The sequence below is a fragment of the Schistocerca nitens genome, chromosome 3 (genome assembly GCF_023898315.1).
Source record: "Schistocerca nitens isolate TAMUIC-IGC-003100 chromosome 3, iqSchNite1.1, whole genome shotgun sequence".
Lineage (NCBI taxonomy): Eukaryota > Metazoa > Arthropoda > Insecta > Orthoptera > Acrididae > Schistocerca > Schistocerca nitens.
In genome coordinates this window covers 205,561,342-205,579,635 of record NC_064616.1, presented here as the reverse complement: position 1 = coordinate 205,579,635, position 18,294 = coordinate 205,561,342, and the positions used below count along the sequence as shown (strand labels likewise).

Sequence of the window (18,294 nt, the reverse complement as noted above, 5' to 3'; positions counted from 1 at the left end):
GGCAACGTGTGGCGCGCACGGACGCGGGTCAGCCAAACAAGCAACGGTAGTGCGAACTGAGCCGCCGTAAGTCCAGACACGTTTTTCGAGAGTCCATAACTTCAATCTGCGAACCACGTGCGTCATGCTTAACGTGAGCTCCCCAAGTTTGTTTGGCGCTCTCCGTTCGTTTCCGCCTTCGCTTCGTCGCGCCCGTGAAACACACGGCGCCACGCGATTACGAGAAAAAGTTCCTTTTATTTCCGGACACGCGTTCACTGTCCTCCCTCGCTCACGCGATAGGACGCGAGGAGTGTACACCCTCCAGGGTCGGCGTTCGAGTGGAACTGTTATGCAAACACAATTATCACGATCGCCGGTTATTGAACATTGAGATCTCATTTCATTCTTGTCACTTGTTCGTTTGGTAAAATAAATACGTTTTCGGCAAGTGTACTTATCATTTCCTGTTATCACACCGTCACCATAGCCTACATCCTGAACAAAGTGCGTTGGTGCACAGTAAAGTCGGCTGACTGCACGACTGACATGTAAGTGGCGATACACACACGTTCCCGCTTCAGTGTTATTTACTATTTGGATGTTTTGGTTTCTGGCCAACCAATCCACCACATTTATGTAGTTCTGATTGAAAATACCTGGTACTTCATACGAATCATTTAGTTGTGTGCCTTCCTTTGGAAGTGTGCTATTTACATGAGCTGGTACTTCTGTCTCTCTCCTGTTTGTGTTTATGTGTTCCTATACAGTTTTCGAGGCATTTGAGGAAGTTTAAATTTTGTGCTTAGAGTAGCTGGCTTTTGTTACCCTTTTCATCCTGCTGTGGGCTTTCTTGGCGTATCTGTGGAGCTTACCCTTTGCTAAACATTTATCCTCCTAATAATTTTCTTATACTCCTTTTAATTCTTCTCTACTCTGAATAATTTTTGCTGTGATTCAGTTTTTAATGAACCTTTTTTGTACTTTCCTAAAGACTTTTAATCTGCCAGGAAGTTTCGGTAACACCTGATGATTGCTGACAGAAGTTGAAGGAAATATTCGAGGACTTTGGATCGACGTTGAAACGATACATTTGTAATGAGTACTATTGCTTTTAGTAACGAGTGCATACGGATACACTTTTTTTCGTTACTTTCACAGCTCTACTGAGACAATAGTTTAACTGATCTTGCTTATAGTCGAAATGTTTTATGGCCTACAAAAACATATGGCGAAACGGTATCAGGGCTCTTTAACTTGCTGGTAATAGGAGACATTTCGACTTCTGAATAGTTTCTCATTATTAATGTTGTAGAACATTCGATAATGATTTTCCTTCCACAAAGACATGAGACTTCAATATAATCTGTATTAACTAGAACCAACGTCGATCCAAAGTCCTCGAATATTTCCTTCAACTTCTGTCAGCAAACATCAGGTGTTACCGAAACTTCCTGGCAGATTAATAGTCTGTGCCCGACCGAGACTCGAACTGGGGACTTTTGCCTTTCGCGGGCAAGTGCTCTACCAACTGAGCTACCGAAGCACGTTACCGTCAGTTTTTGAGTAGTGTTTGCATATAACTGACTTTGACTTCACAATTTTTATGGTGACGCTGAAAAATGTAAATGGAGCCCCGTAATTTGAATGTGCTCGGCTTCAGCAAACGATGGAAATCGATTTTAGCCGCACTGCTTGAGGCAGATAAATTACATCACTTTTAACTGCATTTAAAGACACGGAAGTACACAGGTGGACCTTTTTTTAAGTGTATGATGCTGTATGGTTCTCGGTTCTGTACTCGATTACTTTTTGGTTCCTGAGAATGGATTGCTCGATTCTTCAAAGTTTTCGGTTTTGCATATCTCTATCCTCAATGTAAGTGAGAACCAGTGAGTACCGTTGGAAGTGCTACGGAAGATATTACACTTTGATGCCGAGACTCGAGAGTCGATATGTTTGTGCTGTGGACCTACACAATGTACACAGTGTAGGTGGAATTTCGGTTAGTAGTGAGGCTATTTTTGTTGATTGAAGTTGTTAGCTATTGTAGAACTGAGAAATAAATACGCGCAGTACAGTATATAGTGTTTCTGGAGAAGAATGGCGGATGTAATGGATGACACTGGGAAATCGGAAGAAAAATTGTCTGATAAAGAGCTCGCTGACGATGTGGACGATGGAGAGGTGGAGGAAGGAGCACCCGATGCTTCGAAAAAGAAGAGAAGAAAAAAGAAGAAGAGGAAAGCAGGTACATATCAACATAGTGAAGGCTATCCGTAACTGCGACATACGTCGTGACTATAAGCTTTCGAAATAGGTGTTTATTTGTACTTGGGATTTCCTGCTGCTGTCTGATACACGTTTCGACGTGACAGTTAGTTGTATATACATGTAAATCTTTTGCGTCCGTATTGACAGTGCCATTTTTGTGTTAACGGTAGTAGCTCATTCAGTGGATGACAGATCGATCGTGTAAGAAATGTGCAACACTGATTGAAACATTGTAGAATTTCAACATTGTCATGCAACTGGAAATCTTGAGCCCTTCTTTAAATATAATATGCCATGCATTTCCAGATTTCAAATGTGAAAGAAGGTTAACACAGACTTTGCAGACTTGATTTAGTTTTTAAATTTGGTAATGACACTTTTCTGCATTTGAAGCTTCTTTAAAGATTTTCTGGATTGTTTAGGATGAGAGAGCACAACAAAACCAAGACAGTGTGGAAAATCATAAGGAATGAAACAAATCAACAGTCACGTAAACATGAAAACACTATCCTGATCCACAACAACACCAGAGTTACTAATCCACAAGAAATTGCAAATATTTTCTACATTTACTACGAAAATATGGTTAAAAATCTGTTACAAAGCATCAACAGACCCACACCCAACAGATAAAAAGAAATAACAACTCCTGAAGAATCTATATTCTTCTGGGAAACTACTACTGAAGAAATTGTATTAAGTGCAAAGTACCTCAAGAATAAATTCTCATCTGGAATCGATGACATCCCAGATTTTATCGTCAAAAACTGTATAAATAAAATAGCTCTCCCACTCTCAAATGTGTGCAACTCATCGTTGACGGCAGGTACATTTCCAAAATGCATGAAAGTGGCTAAAGTAATCCCAGTCTTTAAGAAAGGTGAAAAACTCAACGTAGAAGATTAGAGACCCATATCGCCGTTACCTGTGTTTGGTAAACTTTTGGAGAGATTAGTTCTCCAAAGACTAATAAATTTTCTTGATAAGAACCAGATACTACCTGTTGCCCAGCATGGTTTCAGAAAAAACAAATCCACAACAACTGCCATATATTAATATTTACACTCTACCCTAGATGCTCTAGACAAAAAACAAAAAGCAGTTGGGTCATTCCATGTCAGTTCAACCAGAGGCTTCAGCTCATAGTCTCAGATTTGACTGAAATTCAGTTCACTAATTCTACCATGTATTGAACACTCGTGAACAAAGTATTAGTTTCCCATGCCAATTATTTCGAGAATTATGACATGGCGTGACCCGGAAATTGCAACCCGCATCTGGCAGTTGTGAAAGAACGTGGCATGACCCGGAAATTGCAACCTGCATCTGGCAATCTATCTTCAGACCCAACTTCAGGTTGTAATAACTTTGCAACTATTCCACACAGTCCAGTGAAATTTTTACAACCCAGTAACATCCATTTAGAGAACACACTCCATGAATCAAAACACCAACAACATATTTCTGAGGGAAAATAAAAAATTCCAAAATGTGATTTAAAAAATGTAATACGCTAAAAGGTACATATTGTAGGTGCCCTCTATGCCAAATGTAATTCACTCAAAACACACACAGAACTCATCATGCCCATATCAGTCACCCAAACAGAGTTACATGCACACGAAAATACAAAATTTTGAAAAATTACCTGAAAATCATGGATTTTCGAAGTGTGGTAGCACAAAAGTGACAAGTGGTATCCAAACCAAATTTCACACACTGCATAAGTAGACCATAGTGATATATATCTCAAAATTTCAGCATGTTATTGCAAGACATTTGTGTACAGTGGAAGTTGACAGTGTATTTGGTGATGTGGCCATTGTTCCACAACACAATTTTGTAAAAACATATTGTAAACTGTTCTGCCTCTTCTTATCCTCTCCCACAACTGTTTAATCACTAAGCAACAACATATAGACAGAGTAACACAACCTATCATTAATGTGTACTGCACTTTAACTGCTAAAAACCAGTCGATTGTGCTTCAAACAGAAGTTCTCCCACACTTGAGCTACTGTACTCTGTACATTGAGTGGCAAATTGTACTGTCTTCCTGACACTGTGGTAGGAATTGGAATTGTCATAAGAATATGTTCAAAAGGAATCCAACACCTGTCTGCCAAACGTGGCCAATGAAATGATCTTGCTGGTCCTGCTGGTGCCATGAAGTTCACAAATACATTACCTTCTGCTTCACAGCACTCTGCAACACATTCTAAGTACCATTTGTCATCATAAACAGCAATAAGATAGCAACCTGGTTGTTTGTTGCTGCTTTCGCTTCTGAATCCTGAGTCAGATACACTGTGTAGAGACATGTGCATGAATCTATAGTTATAACCGGACGGTCTGCTCATCTGCACATTGTGAGAATCTGCTGGAAAGAAGTGATGATGGCTTCTTGTGCCTGCAACAGTTTTAACGTGTTCTAGTCTGCTTTTTAGCAACTCTTCAACTGATTTCACCTCATCTTTCGAAACATAGAATGATTGTATCCCAGAGATATTTTTCTGTACCCAGGTAAATAATTGAAGAGGTGTTAGAATGTGACCTTCTGTAGGGTGCTGCAGACTAGCTCGTGATGCCATGCCATGCACCAGTACCATCACATACATTTTTACCATGGCTTGTTGTGAAAAAATTCCATTCTGCATGACTCTGAAAATCATGGTAATGCATGCATAAAATTTTGAGATTTTTACAGTTTTTGTACTGACTAGTTGCCCCATGCCATGACAGTGTGAATGTGGGCATGAACTGCAATGACATCATGAATTAAACAGTCACTAAAAATGCACATGTTTGTGACACACACATCACCTGATTCACCTCTATAGTAAATCGCAAATGGCTGGAGAGTTGCTTGACTGTTGTCCCAATGATATCCTTTGATGGCATCTTGAACTATAAATGCATAATTTTCAGAAAAGTCTAGTATTACTATAATATCATCTTGTTCAAAATTATCTTTACAAAACTGGAGATAAGCCGATTGTGCTGTTGCTGTGAAGCTGTGTGTGGTCAGTTTGTCCATTTTTTGACAACACATTTCAACAAAATCTTCCACTGCACTTTGCTTTGTTTCAAGACGTGTGTCCATTATTTATAAGAAACAAGTTCATTGTCATCCATAAAGAATTCACCATACAGTTTGTTATTCATGTGTTCTGCAAGATTTGCCTTACCGGGACACTTTTCACACCTGTGTATCATGCACTGGTAGGAACTGATGTCACACACTAGCAGCTTCATTGCACCTTTGTAATCCAGACCAGAATCCTTTATAGCTGCGAACATCAGCTTAGCATTTTGATGGGTCTCACATACACAAACATAGTTCTTCCTCTTCCACCATTAATGTGTCAGCTATTTTGTGTTTTAATTCCAGTTGAGCTTCTTGTAGTTTTCTTCTACCATAGCTGGGCTTGTCCCTTTTCCCAACTTTGTATGTCTTCATGGGAGACAAACCAAGAGCAGTCACTGAAGTATTTAATTGCTCTTCTGCTGTGTTTGTAGGTGGCTGATAATCTTCATCACTGTCATGTAAATTATCAGAATATTCTTCATTTTTTAGCAGTGTAACACACTTGGAGTATAACTTTTGCCCTGGTTTCATGTTAAGTCCCATGCACTGATTCACTTTCAATACTGATTTTATATCAATTTCTTTGAGGCTACACTTCACTGTCTTCTTATGAATCCAAAATGGATCAAAACAACTTCTTTGTAGGAAAGAATGCTTATCCAGAAACACTTTCATATGACGATAACAAACACTAAAGTTTCCTGGAACTGTACTTCTTGTGCCCACAGGGTGTATCCCGGATCTCCATAGCAACAAATCTTGGTCCGATTCATCCAGATCATACAGTACAAAGGGAATGCCACATTTTGTTCCATATGTTGTTTTATGACATTCAGATGCTTGTACTCTACCAATACTGCAACTTGTTTGAACAAAAGCACCACTAGTACACTCTTCTGCCTCCATACTGACTATCCACAACAGTACTGACGAGTCTGAACTAGAATCTTAAAACCATGAGTAACCTGTAATTGTTGCTTGTTTCCTTTTTTGTTCCTGCCTAACAATGACTCATTCTGTCCTTGAAAACTACCATTGTTTAACTTTCTGTTGCCTTATGGTTCCCAACAATTGCTGCAGCTTTATCTGAAACAAGCTGTCTGCATCGTCACTATTACTTATTAAATCGTGTTAAAAGAAACGTAACCAAATACAGGGCTATTACAAATGATTGAAGCGATTTCATAAATTCACTGTAGCTCCATTCATTGACATATGGTCACGACACACTACAGATACGTAGAAAAACTCATAAAGTTTTGTTCGGCTGAAGCCGCACTTCAGGTTTCTGCCGCCAGAGCGCTCGAGAGCGCAGTGAGACAAAATGGCGACAGGAGCCGAGAAAGCGTATGCCATGCTTCAAATGCACTCACATCAGTCAGTCATAACAGTGCAACGACACTTCAGGACGAAGCTCAACAAAGATCCACCTACTGCTAACTCCATTCGGCGATGGTATGCGCAGTTTAAAGCTTCTGGATGCCTCTGTAAGGGGAAATCAACGGGTCGGCCTGCAGTGAGCGAAGAAACGGTTGAACGCATGCAGGCAAGGTTCACGCGTAGCCTGCGGAAGTCGACGAATAAAGCAAGCAGGGAGCTAAACGTACCACAGCCGACGGTTTGGAAAATCTTACGGAAAAGGCTAAAGCAGAAGCCTTACCGTTTACAATTGCTACAAGCCCTGATGACAAAGTCAAACGCTTTGAATTTTCGTCGCGGTTGCAACAGCTCATGGAAGAGGATGCGTTCAGTGCGAAACTTGTTTTCAGTGATGAAGCAACATTTTTTCTTAATGGTGAAGTGAACAGACACAATGTGCGAATCTGGGCGGTAGAGAATCCTCACGCATTCGTGCAGCAAATTCGCAATTCACCAAAAGTTAACGTGTTTTGTACGATCTCACGGTTTAAAGTTTACTGCCCCTTTGTCTTCTGCGAAAAAAACGTTACAGGACACGTGTATCTGGACATGCTGGAAAATTGGCTGATGCCACAACTGGAGACAGACAGTGCCGACTTCATCTTTCAACAGGATGGTGCTCCACTGCACTTCTATCATGATGTTCGCCATTTCTTAAACAGGAGATTGGAAAACCGATGGATCGGTCGTGGTGGAGATCATGATCAGCAATTCATGTCATGGCCTCCACGCTCTCCCGACTTAACCCCATGCGATTTCTTTCTGTGGGGTTATGTGAAAGATTCAGTGTTTAAACCTCCTCTACCAAGAAACGTGCCAGAACTGCGAGCTCGCATCAACGATGCTTTCGAACTCATTGATGGGGACATGCTGCGCCGAGTGTGGGAGGAACTTGATTATCGGCTTGATGTCTGCCGAATCACTAAAGGGGCACATATCGAACATTTGTGATTGCCTAAAAAAACTTTTTGAGTTTTTGTATGTGTGTGCAAAGCATTGTGAAAATATCTCAAATAATAAAGTTATTGTAGAGCTGTGAAATCGCTTCAATCATTTGTAATAACCCTGTGCATCTCTGTCAACTATTATTGTACACAAATGCCTTGCAATAACAAGTTGAAATTTTGCCACATATTATATTATGGTCTATTTATGCAGTGTTTGAAATTTGTATTGCTACCACACTTACAAAATCCATGTTTTTCAGGTAATTTTTCAAATTTTTGTATTTTCGTGTGCATGCAACTCTGTTTGTGTGACTGATATGGGGAAGATGAGTTCTGTGTGTGTTTAGGCCACACTAAGCTTACCACAAAAAAATTTATACCCTTTTTGAGCGAATTATATTTGGCATAGAGGGGAGCTACAATATGTACCTTTTAACGTATTACATTTGTTAAATCAAATTTCGGAATTTTTTTATTTCCCTCAGAAAATTTCCTTGATTCATGGAGTGTGTTCTCTAAATGGATTTTACTGGGTTGTGAAAATTTCACTGGACTGTGTGGAATAGCTCCAAAGTTATTACAACCTGAAGTTGGGTCTGAAGATAGATTGCCAGATGTGGGTTGCAATTTCCAGGTCACACCACCTTCTTTCACAAGCCATAATTCTGGAACTAATTGGCAGGGGAACTTAAAATTTTGTACATGAGTGTTCCACACTTGGTAGCATTGGTGTGCTGAATTTCAGCCAAATCTGAGACTATCAGCTGGAACATTTTCTCAAATTGGTTGAATGGACATGGAATGATCCAGTTGGGATCTTCCTAGATTTGTCCAAGGCGTTTGATGTCATAGACCACAAGATTCTTCTCAACAAACTGGAGTTATATGGCATCAAAGGTACCCCACTAAACTGGTTCAGCTCATATCTGACGAATAGGAATCAAAAAGTGTCAATAAAACTTAACAATTGAGGACATATCGAAACATACTACTCTGACTATTGCAGTATTACACAAGGTGTGCCCCAAGGCTCAATACTTGGACCAGTGCTCTTCCTTGTGTACATAAATGACCTACCGTCAAACATCAGTGCCAGCACCAGTACACTCTTTGCAGATGATACCAGTATCCTCATAACAACCAAAAATGAACATGAACTCCAAGAGGCCATAAATGGAAATACAGACGAACTTGATGATTGGTTTGAGAAAAACAAGCTCATAGTTAACACAAAGAAAACCACTTACCTAAACTTCCACCTAAGATCAAATAAAATTAAGCCTGATAACAATTCCCAAATATCCCCAAATGCAGAAACAAGATTTCTAGGCCTATGGATTCAGGATAATCTAAAATGGCACACACACATTAATAAAACTAATAGTAAACTAAACCAAGTGTGCTATGCCCTACGAATACTCGCATACTGCACAAGCCCAGAAACTGGTCACACAGCCTACTATGCATAATTCCACAGTGTAATGCAGTATGGTATTATATTCTGGGGAGACTCTACACATAGCCCAAACATTCTCCTCACCCAAAAGAGAGCTATACGAATAATGAATAAGGCAAAGCCGACTGATAGCTGCAGACCTCTCTTCCAAATGTTGCTCATCCTACCCCTTGGCAGCCTGTATACAGAGTGAGTCACCTAACATTACCGCTGGATATATTTCGTAAACCACATCAAATACTGACGAATTGATTCCACAGACCGAACGTGAGGAATGGGGCTAGTGTAATTGGTTAATACAAACCATTAAAAAAATGCACGGAAGTATGTTTTTTAACACAAACCTACGTTTTTTTAAATGGAACCCCGTTAGTTTTGTTAGCACATCTGAACATATAAACAAATACATAATCGGTGCCGTTTGTTGCATTGTAAAATGTTAATTACATCCGGAGATATTGTAACCTAAAGTTGGTGCTTGAGTACCACTCCTCCGCTGTTCGATCGTGTGTATCGGACAGCACCAAATTACGTAGGGATCCAAAGGGAACGGTGATGGACCTTAGGTACAGAAGAGACTGGAACAGCACATTACGTCCACATGCTAACACCTTTTTACTGGTCTTTTTCACTAACGCACATGTACATTACCATGAGGGGTGAGGTACACGTACACACATGGTTTCCGTTTTCAATTACGGAGTGGAATAGAGTGTGTCCCGACATGTCAGGCCAATAGGTGTTCAATGTGGGGTACGTTAAAGGAGAATGTGTACCGTGATGTGCCTACAACCCCACAGGATATGAAACAACGTATTGTGGCAGCCTGCGGCGACATTACACCAGATGTACTGCGGCGTGTACGACATTCATTACGCCAGAGATTGCAATTGTGTGCAGCAAATGATGGCCACCACATTGAACATCTATTGGCCTGACATATCGGGACACACTCTATTCCACTCCATAATTGAAAACGGAAACCACGTGTGTACCTGTACCTCACCCCTCATGGTAATGTACATGTGCGTCAGTGAAAAAGACCAATAAAAAGGTGTTAGCATGTGGACGTAATGTGCTGTTCCAGTCTCTTCTGTACCTAAGGTCCATCACCGTTCCCTTTGGATCCCTACGTAATTCGGTGCTCTCCGATACACATGATCGAACAGCAGAGGAGTGGTACTCAAGCGTCAACTTTGGGTTACAATATCTCCGGATGTAATTAACATTTTACAATGCAACAAACGGCACTGATTATGTATTTGTTTATATGTTCAAATGTGCTAACAAAACTAACGGGGTTCCAATTAAAAAACGTAGGTTTGTGTTAAAAAACATACTTCCGTGCATTTTTTTAATGGTTTGTATTAACCAATTACACTAGCCCCTCTCCTCACGTTCGGTCTGTGGAATCGGTTCGTCAGTATTTGATGTGGTTTACGAAATATATCCAGCGGTAACATTAGGTGACTCACCCTGTATACTAGAACTATGCAAATTTGTAAAAAGTAATATTACAAAATTTAATAAAAATGTAAATGCCCATAACTATGGTACTAGACAGATAATGAAACTCGATATTAAAGAAATGCGCACCTCTGTCTTTAAAAACTCTCCCGTCAACAAAGGCATTAAAATAGACAATAGCCTGCCATCAGAAATAAAAAACAGCAAGTCCGTGACTGTATTTAATAAAAAATTAAAATCTTTGTTTCTACAGTGCAAGTGAATTTCTGTTCCACATGGGTGGAAAGAAATATGAAACAAATTGCAGCAAAGAATTTTGTAAAGAGTAAAACATTAATGCAAGCATGTGCAAAAATCTTGCATCTATATCATCTGCTACTAAGCAGATTAAGTGTAGAAATAATATCCAACCAGGTACTGTTGCGTATATGTGTGAGAGGAATACAGCACTAAAATACAAATGTGTAACTGAGTATGTAATTTCTGTGTTCATAACTTCTCAGAAAACATGTATGTAAGCTCATGTTTGTGTTAACTTTCAGCGTATTACTTCATGCCAGCAAATTATCATAATGTCCAACATCAAATGTATGTTTGTGCATCACCATGTACATATCATGTACAGTATTGATTCATATGCCAATAAATAAATAAATTTTTTTGTATGAATCAGTACTCTGTAATCGTTCAATTATTCAGGTGCTGCTGCAGCAGCTGCAGATGCCACACCCGGAGATATCAAGGGAGAAGATGAGGACAAAATAGAACAACGTTTGAGGGATATGAGTATCAATGGATGCATTGATATACTTGCTGGAGCTGATTCTGCAACAGCTTCACAGGGGAACAGTGTGGTGGCGGCGGCAGACACAACCTCTGAAGGTATGAAGAGTACCTCAAGCATATTTTTTAGTTAGTTTCATGTTCCCTGACTAATTTGTAAGATTGATCATAATGATGTAGAATGATTCATTTTACATTCACATCTCAAATTATTTTTTAATTCCAGCTACATGATAAACATTTGTAAGCTGTTGTTTAAATGTACAGATGTTAGTTGCTATTCCTACCCACCACCTTTCACACCTCAAAATAATAGAAATTCTTCTGCAGAATAAGAGTAGTTGTCAGGGAGAAACAATATTAGTTTGTTTTCAAATTTAACTTACTCTCTGTCGGACATTTTATATCCTTGGGTAAGTGATTAAAATTTTGGTGGCGACATTGTGCACCCCCTTTTTGTGCTTAAGATGACATTAATGTAATGAATGCCATTTTTCCTTCTAATATTGTAATTATTTACATCATTGTTCCTTTTGCTGCTGGTGATTTTTACAACAAAGTTCATGTGGGAATTAATATACTTTGAGGCAGTAGTCAAAAATCTCCTTAAGCAGTTGTAGACAAGATGATCGTGGGTGAGCACCACATATTATTCTTACAGTATGGTTTTCCTCAATGGTCAATTTCTTTAAAATAGGTTACTGCAGAACTTTATTCCATATGACTTATTGAATGAAAATTTACAAAATATGTTGACTCACTGATTTCTTTCTCCCCAAGATTTGCAATTATTCAAAGTGCAAATGTGGCTAAACTAAGTTGATTGCCATCGATGTGGGCGCCTAAAAATTTTGAATGTGCCACTCAAGTTGTTGTTCCCTCCCCAAATGTTAGACGTGGCTGTCAGAGCTTGAATATGTTGTCTTTTTGAAATTGAGAGTGAGACCATTTGCAGAAAACCGCTTGCCAATACTTTCAAGAGCATTATTTACTATTTCTTATATTGCTGTTTGTATGTTTGGATTGATTACAGGTCAACCGAATGGCCATATACCATTCATTGTCTTTGACTCGTGATGTTGTGTGATGTCATTGAGGCATGATGTGTTTTAAATGGATTGTGTTTGCAGAGGGTGTGTTGGAGTAAGCAGTGTGGAATGTTTGTGTCTAAATTGTTTGTGAGTGATGTTAGTGTGGAATTGAACTTCGTGCTGTTTGTTACTTGGTGTTATGAGAGTTATTCTGTATTACTCAGTGTTATGGGAGTTTTTCATTGCCTTGTCAATGAGTTGTTTGAATATCATTAGTTACTGGCCACTGATTTGTTTTCTGTTTTGTAATTGTTAGTTCATTGTGCTATTAATGGTTTGAAAGTTGTTTTCCTTTGGTGTTTTGCTTGATACTAGGTATGGAGTTTACAACAAAATTTACTACTCATTCATTGGTGGGTGCTATGGGTGAAAATATGGTGTCTACAATTAAATTTTGACAGTTATGTGGCTTTGTGGTGGAGTGTGCAAGGTGCCATCAGTGTGCAGGATTTGTTAAACTGGGCAAAGTGTGTCTTTCCTGCACCAAGGATGAATGTATGTTGTGGTGTTTTCAGTGTTTCAGGAATGACTATTTTGTTCTTTTGGTGTGTGTGTGTGTGTGTGTGTGTGTGTGTGTGTGTGTGTGTGTGTGTGTGTGTTTGTGTGCGCACATACCATTCTAGATTTGTTTGTCAGCTGACTTTGGTTAGTAAGCATGTCTATTTTTGGTCTTTTATTGCAAGAAGTGTAGTCTGTTTGTAATTTTCTTTGAGATGGGCGTATCAAAATTTCTGTTGGAGTAGATTTTTATGATTTTGTGGTTTGCGTTGGTAGTGTATGTTCGTATTTAGTAGTTTTTAGTCATGTATCATGGGGTATGTTGTAGTTATTTTGGCCTTGTTAGGTTTTGATAATATTTACTTCTCCTAGTTATGGGTTGTGTGTATCATGGGCCTTGTGTGAGCTATAAAGGCCAAACGAAATTTGCTGTACCAGATTTTCAGGTTGTCTGGGTTCCAGGTTTCACTATCTGGTTCGAGATTAATCTAGGTCAAGCAAAATGTCCAATATCAAATGTCTGTTTTTTTTGCACTTTTTGGTTGGGCTGGTTGTTGAGCAATTCATGTGCATAATTTTTTGGTTCATATATGTTTTGGGATAGTGTCACAATTGTTGTTGTCTTTTATTTAGCTTGTCCCTGCCAAAACCCCATACTTCTGCAGTTGTTCTGTTAGTTTCATTCTATTGCAATGTTTCACGTGTTACTGATGTTTGTTCACGTGTGTGTGTGTTTTGGCTGCCACCTTCATGATGTCACAGGTCAAATCCGATAGGTAGTACCACAACTTTCGTAAACCTTGATTACAGTATGAGTATCATCTGCAAAGAGAAGAAATTCTGCTTTTTGTATGTTAAATGGAAGGTCGTGTGCATGAATGGGAAACAATAGTGGACCTAGAATTGAGTCTTGTGGAACCGTTCCTGGAAGCTTTTATATACATATATAAGTAAACTATTATTTTAAGGTTTACATGCTTGTTGAGCAAATACTATAGTTTCCTGAACTATATGAAGCCAAGGCAGAAGGGGAGAACTTTAACTGCACAAATATGTGTGTAGAGAAGAGCAGTAGTTAAAAAAAAACTACTTCTGTATCATACAGCAATTACCGTATCTTAAGCAGTTCTGCTCATAAAACCTATGGTTGAACAAAAGATTTTGCTTTGCTTTGTTTGCACACAAAAGGCTTATAAAACATTTAGTTCAATGCTTTGAAAAGTGAATGAGCAAAATACTAATTCTTCGCACAGAATGAAACATTATTTCAATTAGGAAACATTTCACCATGTTTACAGACAGTTTTGTATGTCATGTTTTTTAGATTGGACTATTGTACCTGTCAGATAGTCACAGGACATGGCAATTCGATGGAACACACAGTGTGACTGTACATTAGATTTTAATCCTGAATTTTTAGGAAGTTGGTAGGAATTGAGAAGGTCAAATCAAAATCTTGAAATGTCCCAGTTTGATGTAACTTGTGATTAACTGCTCATGTACTTTTATCTTCCAGTTTAGTTTACACTCTAACAGGACATCTCAAAACCTTACAGAAAAGTTTATCCTTTCTCATTTTCCCTCAAGTTCGAAGTTCCGAAATTCTCCAATGTAATACCTGCTAAACTGCTTCTGTAAGTTACAGAACACAGCATGTTGTTATCAATGGAGAGACGTCTACAGACGTTAAAGTAACCTCTGGCGTGCCACAGGGGAGTGTTATGGGACCATTGCTTTTCACAATATATATAAATGACCTAGTAGATAGTGTCGGAAGTTCCATGCGGCTTTTCGCGGATGATGCTGTAGTATACAGAGAAGTTGCAGCATTAGAAAATTGTAGCGAAATGCAGGAAGATCTGCAGCGGATAGGCACTTGGTGCAGGGAGTGGCAACTGTCCCTTAACATAGACAAATGTAATGTATTGCGAATACATAGAAAGAAGGATCCTTTATTGTATGATTATATGATAGCGGAACAAACACTGGTAGCAGTTACTTCTGTAAAATATCTGGGAGTATGCGTGCGGAACGATTTGAAGTGGAATGATCATATAAAATTAATTGTTGGTAAGGCGGGTACCGGGTTGAGATTCATTGGGAGAGTGCTTAGAAATGTAGTCCCAGACTACTCTACTCCTCTTCTTTATAAGTGAAGGCTTTGTGGTGTTAAACTGCAGTCTAATTTCCTGGACGATAGTCATATTTTGCAACCAGACACTCCAAATATTTGAAATTCTTATACTACTGCCCAGTTTTCAAACCAAGATGTGTAGTGGTATTTCACACTAATTTCTTTATACATGTCAAAATTTACCTCTATGCCATAGTTCTTGCCTGTTTCATTAAATCCTGTAAGATTTTATTTCTCTCCACCAGTGATAGGCTATTAGTGTATTTAATAGTCTTTATGATTCTCCCTTTGCAGACTTCTGTTTCCAGCCACTCTCCATACAGTTTAGGTGGGTGTGTGGCTCTGTCTACCTTACATTCGAGTCACATACTTGCTTTTGTGTGAGATACTGCGTAAAGGATGAGCGTTCTGCCCATGAAGTAAATGCAGAATTCTTTCCTATTAGTACTCTTTCAGAGATAATTGTCATCATTACAGTTACACAATCTGTTTTTGCTCCTAGAGAAAATTGATATCCTCGTGTTATGACTCAATTTGTGTTGTAGCTGTCAGTTTTAATGTCTGTGCCATCTTTTCTGCTAGAGAGGTTAGACTGGTTGACACTGTGGACTCTAAATGTCTTCTTCTTCTTTAAGGCAGTGGTACATTGAAAAGCTATTGGCCATTTGCCAGTAATATCTTATATTGGTAAGATGAGTCATCTGGGTCATTCCATGTCAAATCAACACACTGATTCAGACTTGATGTCTCAGATTTCCGTGATTTTTGGTATGCAGCGATATATCATAGACTTATGGAACAATACCAGATTTCAGTTATGAAGTACAATTATTTTTGAAGTTATTAATTTTTTAAGATTTAAATTTTTATGAAGAATTTTCATATTTTGGCACCTTTGGATGCCTATAGGCTGGCAACCAGCTATGATATAAATCTGGGAGTGGTCTCATTTTAAAGCTGTTGAATGAAGCTTTAATAAGATATGCCACAAGATAGGGGTTACAATTAAAAATTGAAAATTTTAAAATTAAATTTTTAAATTGTAAATTTCTCAAAAAGTGGCAATTTTAAAAATTCCAGAAAATTTTCACATATAGTTTGTAATGTCTTAATACATATAGCAAAATTCTATCATGGGATCTCAATGGGATCAGGAGATACAGGACTTCAGAAATACACGTTTTGTGAAAAATACGAGAATTAGTATCGTTTCAGAAAATTTTGAATAGTTCATTGAATGGAACAAGCAACACATCACAATGAAACAAGCAGCAACTATTACTTTTACATTTTTTTAGTGGAGTAAGGTCACATAGACACGTAAGTGTAACATTAAAAATCCAATATTATGAGTAAAGTTAAGGGTTAACTAATTAGTTCATTAAGACTTCAATCATTGGAAGATACCTACACATTTGTTCACTTCACTGTCTGGTAAACTTATGTTCGGCCAGTCTGTGTGACGGGATTCACTTTGCATATCACATCTGCAAAAGGGATCCACAGTGTATCAGGTGGTATGGGATATATAAATCGGGGTGATTGACCTGAAGGATGGAGGAATGTAACTTCCACTTGACTGCATCTTCATCTTTATCCAGAACATAAATCAACCACCAAGTGTCACCATAGGTTGATGTTACATACCCACTAATATCTGCAAATAGTATCTGCTGTATGTCCTTTACAACAGGAAATATGCTTGAAACAACTGCAGAAGAAAATAATTTCACATTTGCTTCCACGTTTGAGAGGTATGAAGGCATGAAGTTTCTGGGTGCGATATTGTACGGGTTGGCCAGTTGTTCTTCAGTTTTAATGTATTCTTCAAGGGTCACAAATACAAGGTCTATGTTAGATATGTTCTGATGTGACCATTCAAACAGTTGCCTTCCGTCCATAAATTGGTCCTTATACGGTCTTTGTAGGCTTGCTCTGGCTGCTAGTCTTTTTACTGTGGCTCCCAGCCCATCGCGTGGTCCTTTGCCATGTGCTGTTGCTGAAAAATGCCATTCAGCCTCAGCTCCAAAATCTTGCTTGTGATTACGCAAGTTAATAAAGATTTTATATTTTTGTATTGGGCTGTAGAGCTGTCAGAAAAATAGAAGATTTTTTTGGGACGTCTTCGAAACTTGCATTTCAGATATTCCATCAACTTTATCTGGAACAGGTAGACGGCTGTAGTGTTGTGGTTGAGGCAGTCTGATATTATTACAAAATATAAATGTTTGACTTCTTTCTCTTTAAAATACACCACAAAAGGGTGGGTGGTTGCCTGACTATTTGACCAATGATATGATTGTGCCTCATCTTGCAAAATGATTGAATAATTCTCAGAAAAGTCACAAATGACAGCCACTTCACATTCCAGAAAATTTTCCTTGGTATGTCTCAGGAATGCAGTTTGTTCCTTTGCTGTGAAGTTATGACGAAGTAAGACAGGAAGCTTTTCACAAAATACATCAACAAATTCACTTAGGTTTTTGAATTATTTCCACGTTACATCTATCCACAGAGATCCACTGTCTGTATGTGACAGTCTCAATTGCATTGTCTTCATATGCTTTTTCCAAAAGTTCTCTAATCCTTTTAGTACCTGGACATGAAACACAATTTGAAAAGAAGCAGTCAGTTGATGGTGGGCTGCAAACCATCATTTGCAGGCAGTCCTTGTATGTTTTAATTTTGCCATCTGTCATTGAACTCATTCTTGCATTTTCAATCATAAGCTTCACATTATGATGAGTGGTTCACACACAGTCTGAGTGTGTTCGACTCTGGCCTACTAGCACACAATTTTTAGGCCTAAGTTCTGCAAACTCAGAAAATCCCACTTTTAAAGCTGGAAATTCTTTTAAATTATTAAGCATCAGCCTTTTTGAAACATGTTATCTACCACCTGTGCTGCCATCTTTCACTGATATAAAGTCCTTCATCCCTGGCATCACTCTGCTCATTTCATCACTTGTAAAAAGTCCTTTAATAATATGAATGGTATGATTTGACAGACTTTTTCCTGGTTTCAGATCAGCACAAGACAAGGCACCCTTTTTCTTCAACATCTTGGCTTGTCAAACTAAGTAGTTAGAGTCCGAAAATTCCTGCATTACTTTCCTCACACTCCAGCTGTTGGGCATAAGAGTCAGCAGTTGAAGATT

At 38.6% G+C, this 18,294-nt stretch overlaps 1 protein-coding gene across 1 annotated transcript in view; it reads left to right on the top strand.

Moving 5' to 3' along the window:
* The first annotated feature begins 1,927 nt into the window (after positions 1-1,927).
* Positions 1,928-18,294, top strand: part of LOC126248149 (methionine aminopeptidase 2-like) — a 135,801-nt gene continuing 119,434 nt past the window's right edge. Inside the window, exons 1-2 of the mRNA XM_049948885.1 lie at positions 1,928-2,230; positions 11,330-11,512. Coding sequence (XP_049804842.1) covers positions 2,083-2,230; positions 11,330-11,512 — 331 coding nt within the window. The 5' untranslated portion in view covers positions 1,928-2,082. The remainder of the gene's footprint in view (positions 2,231-11,329; positions 11,513-18,294) is intronic.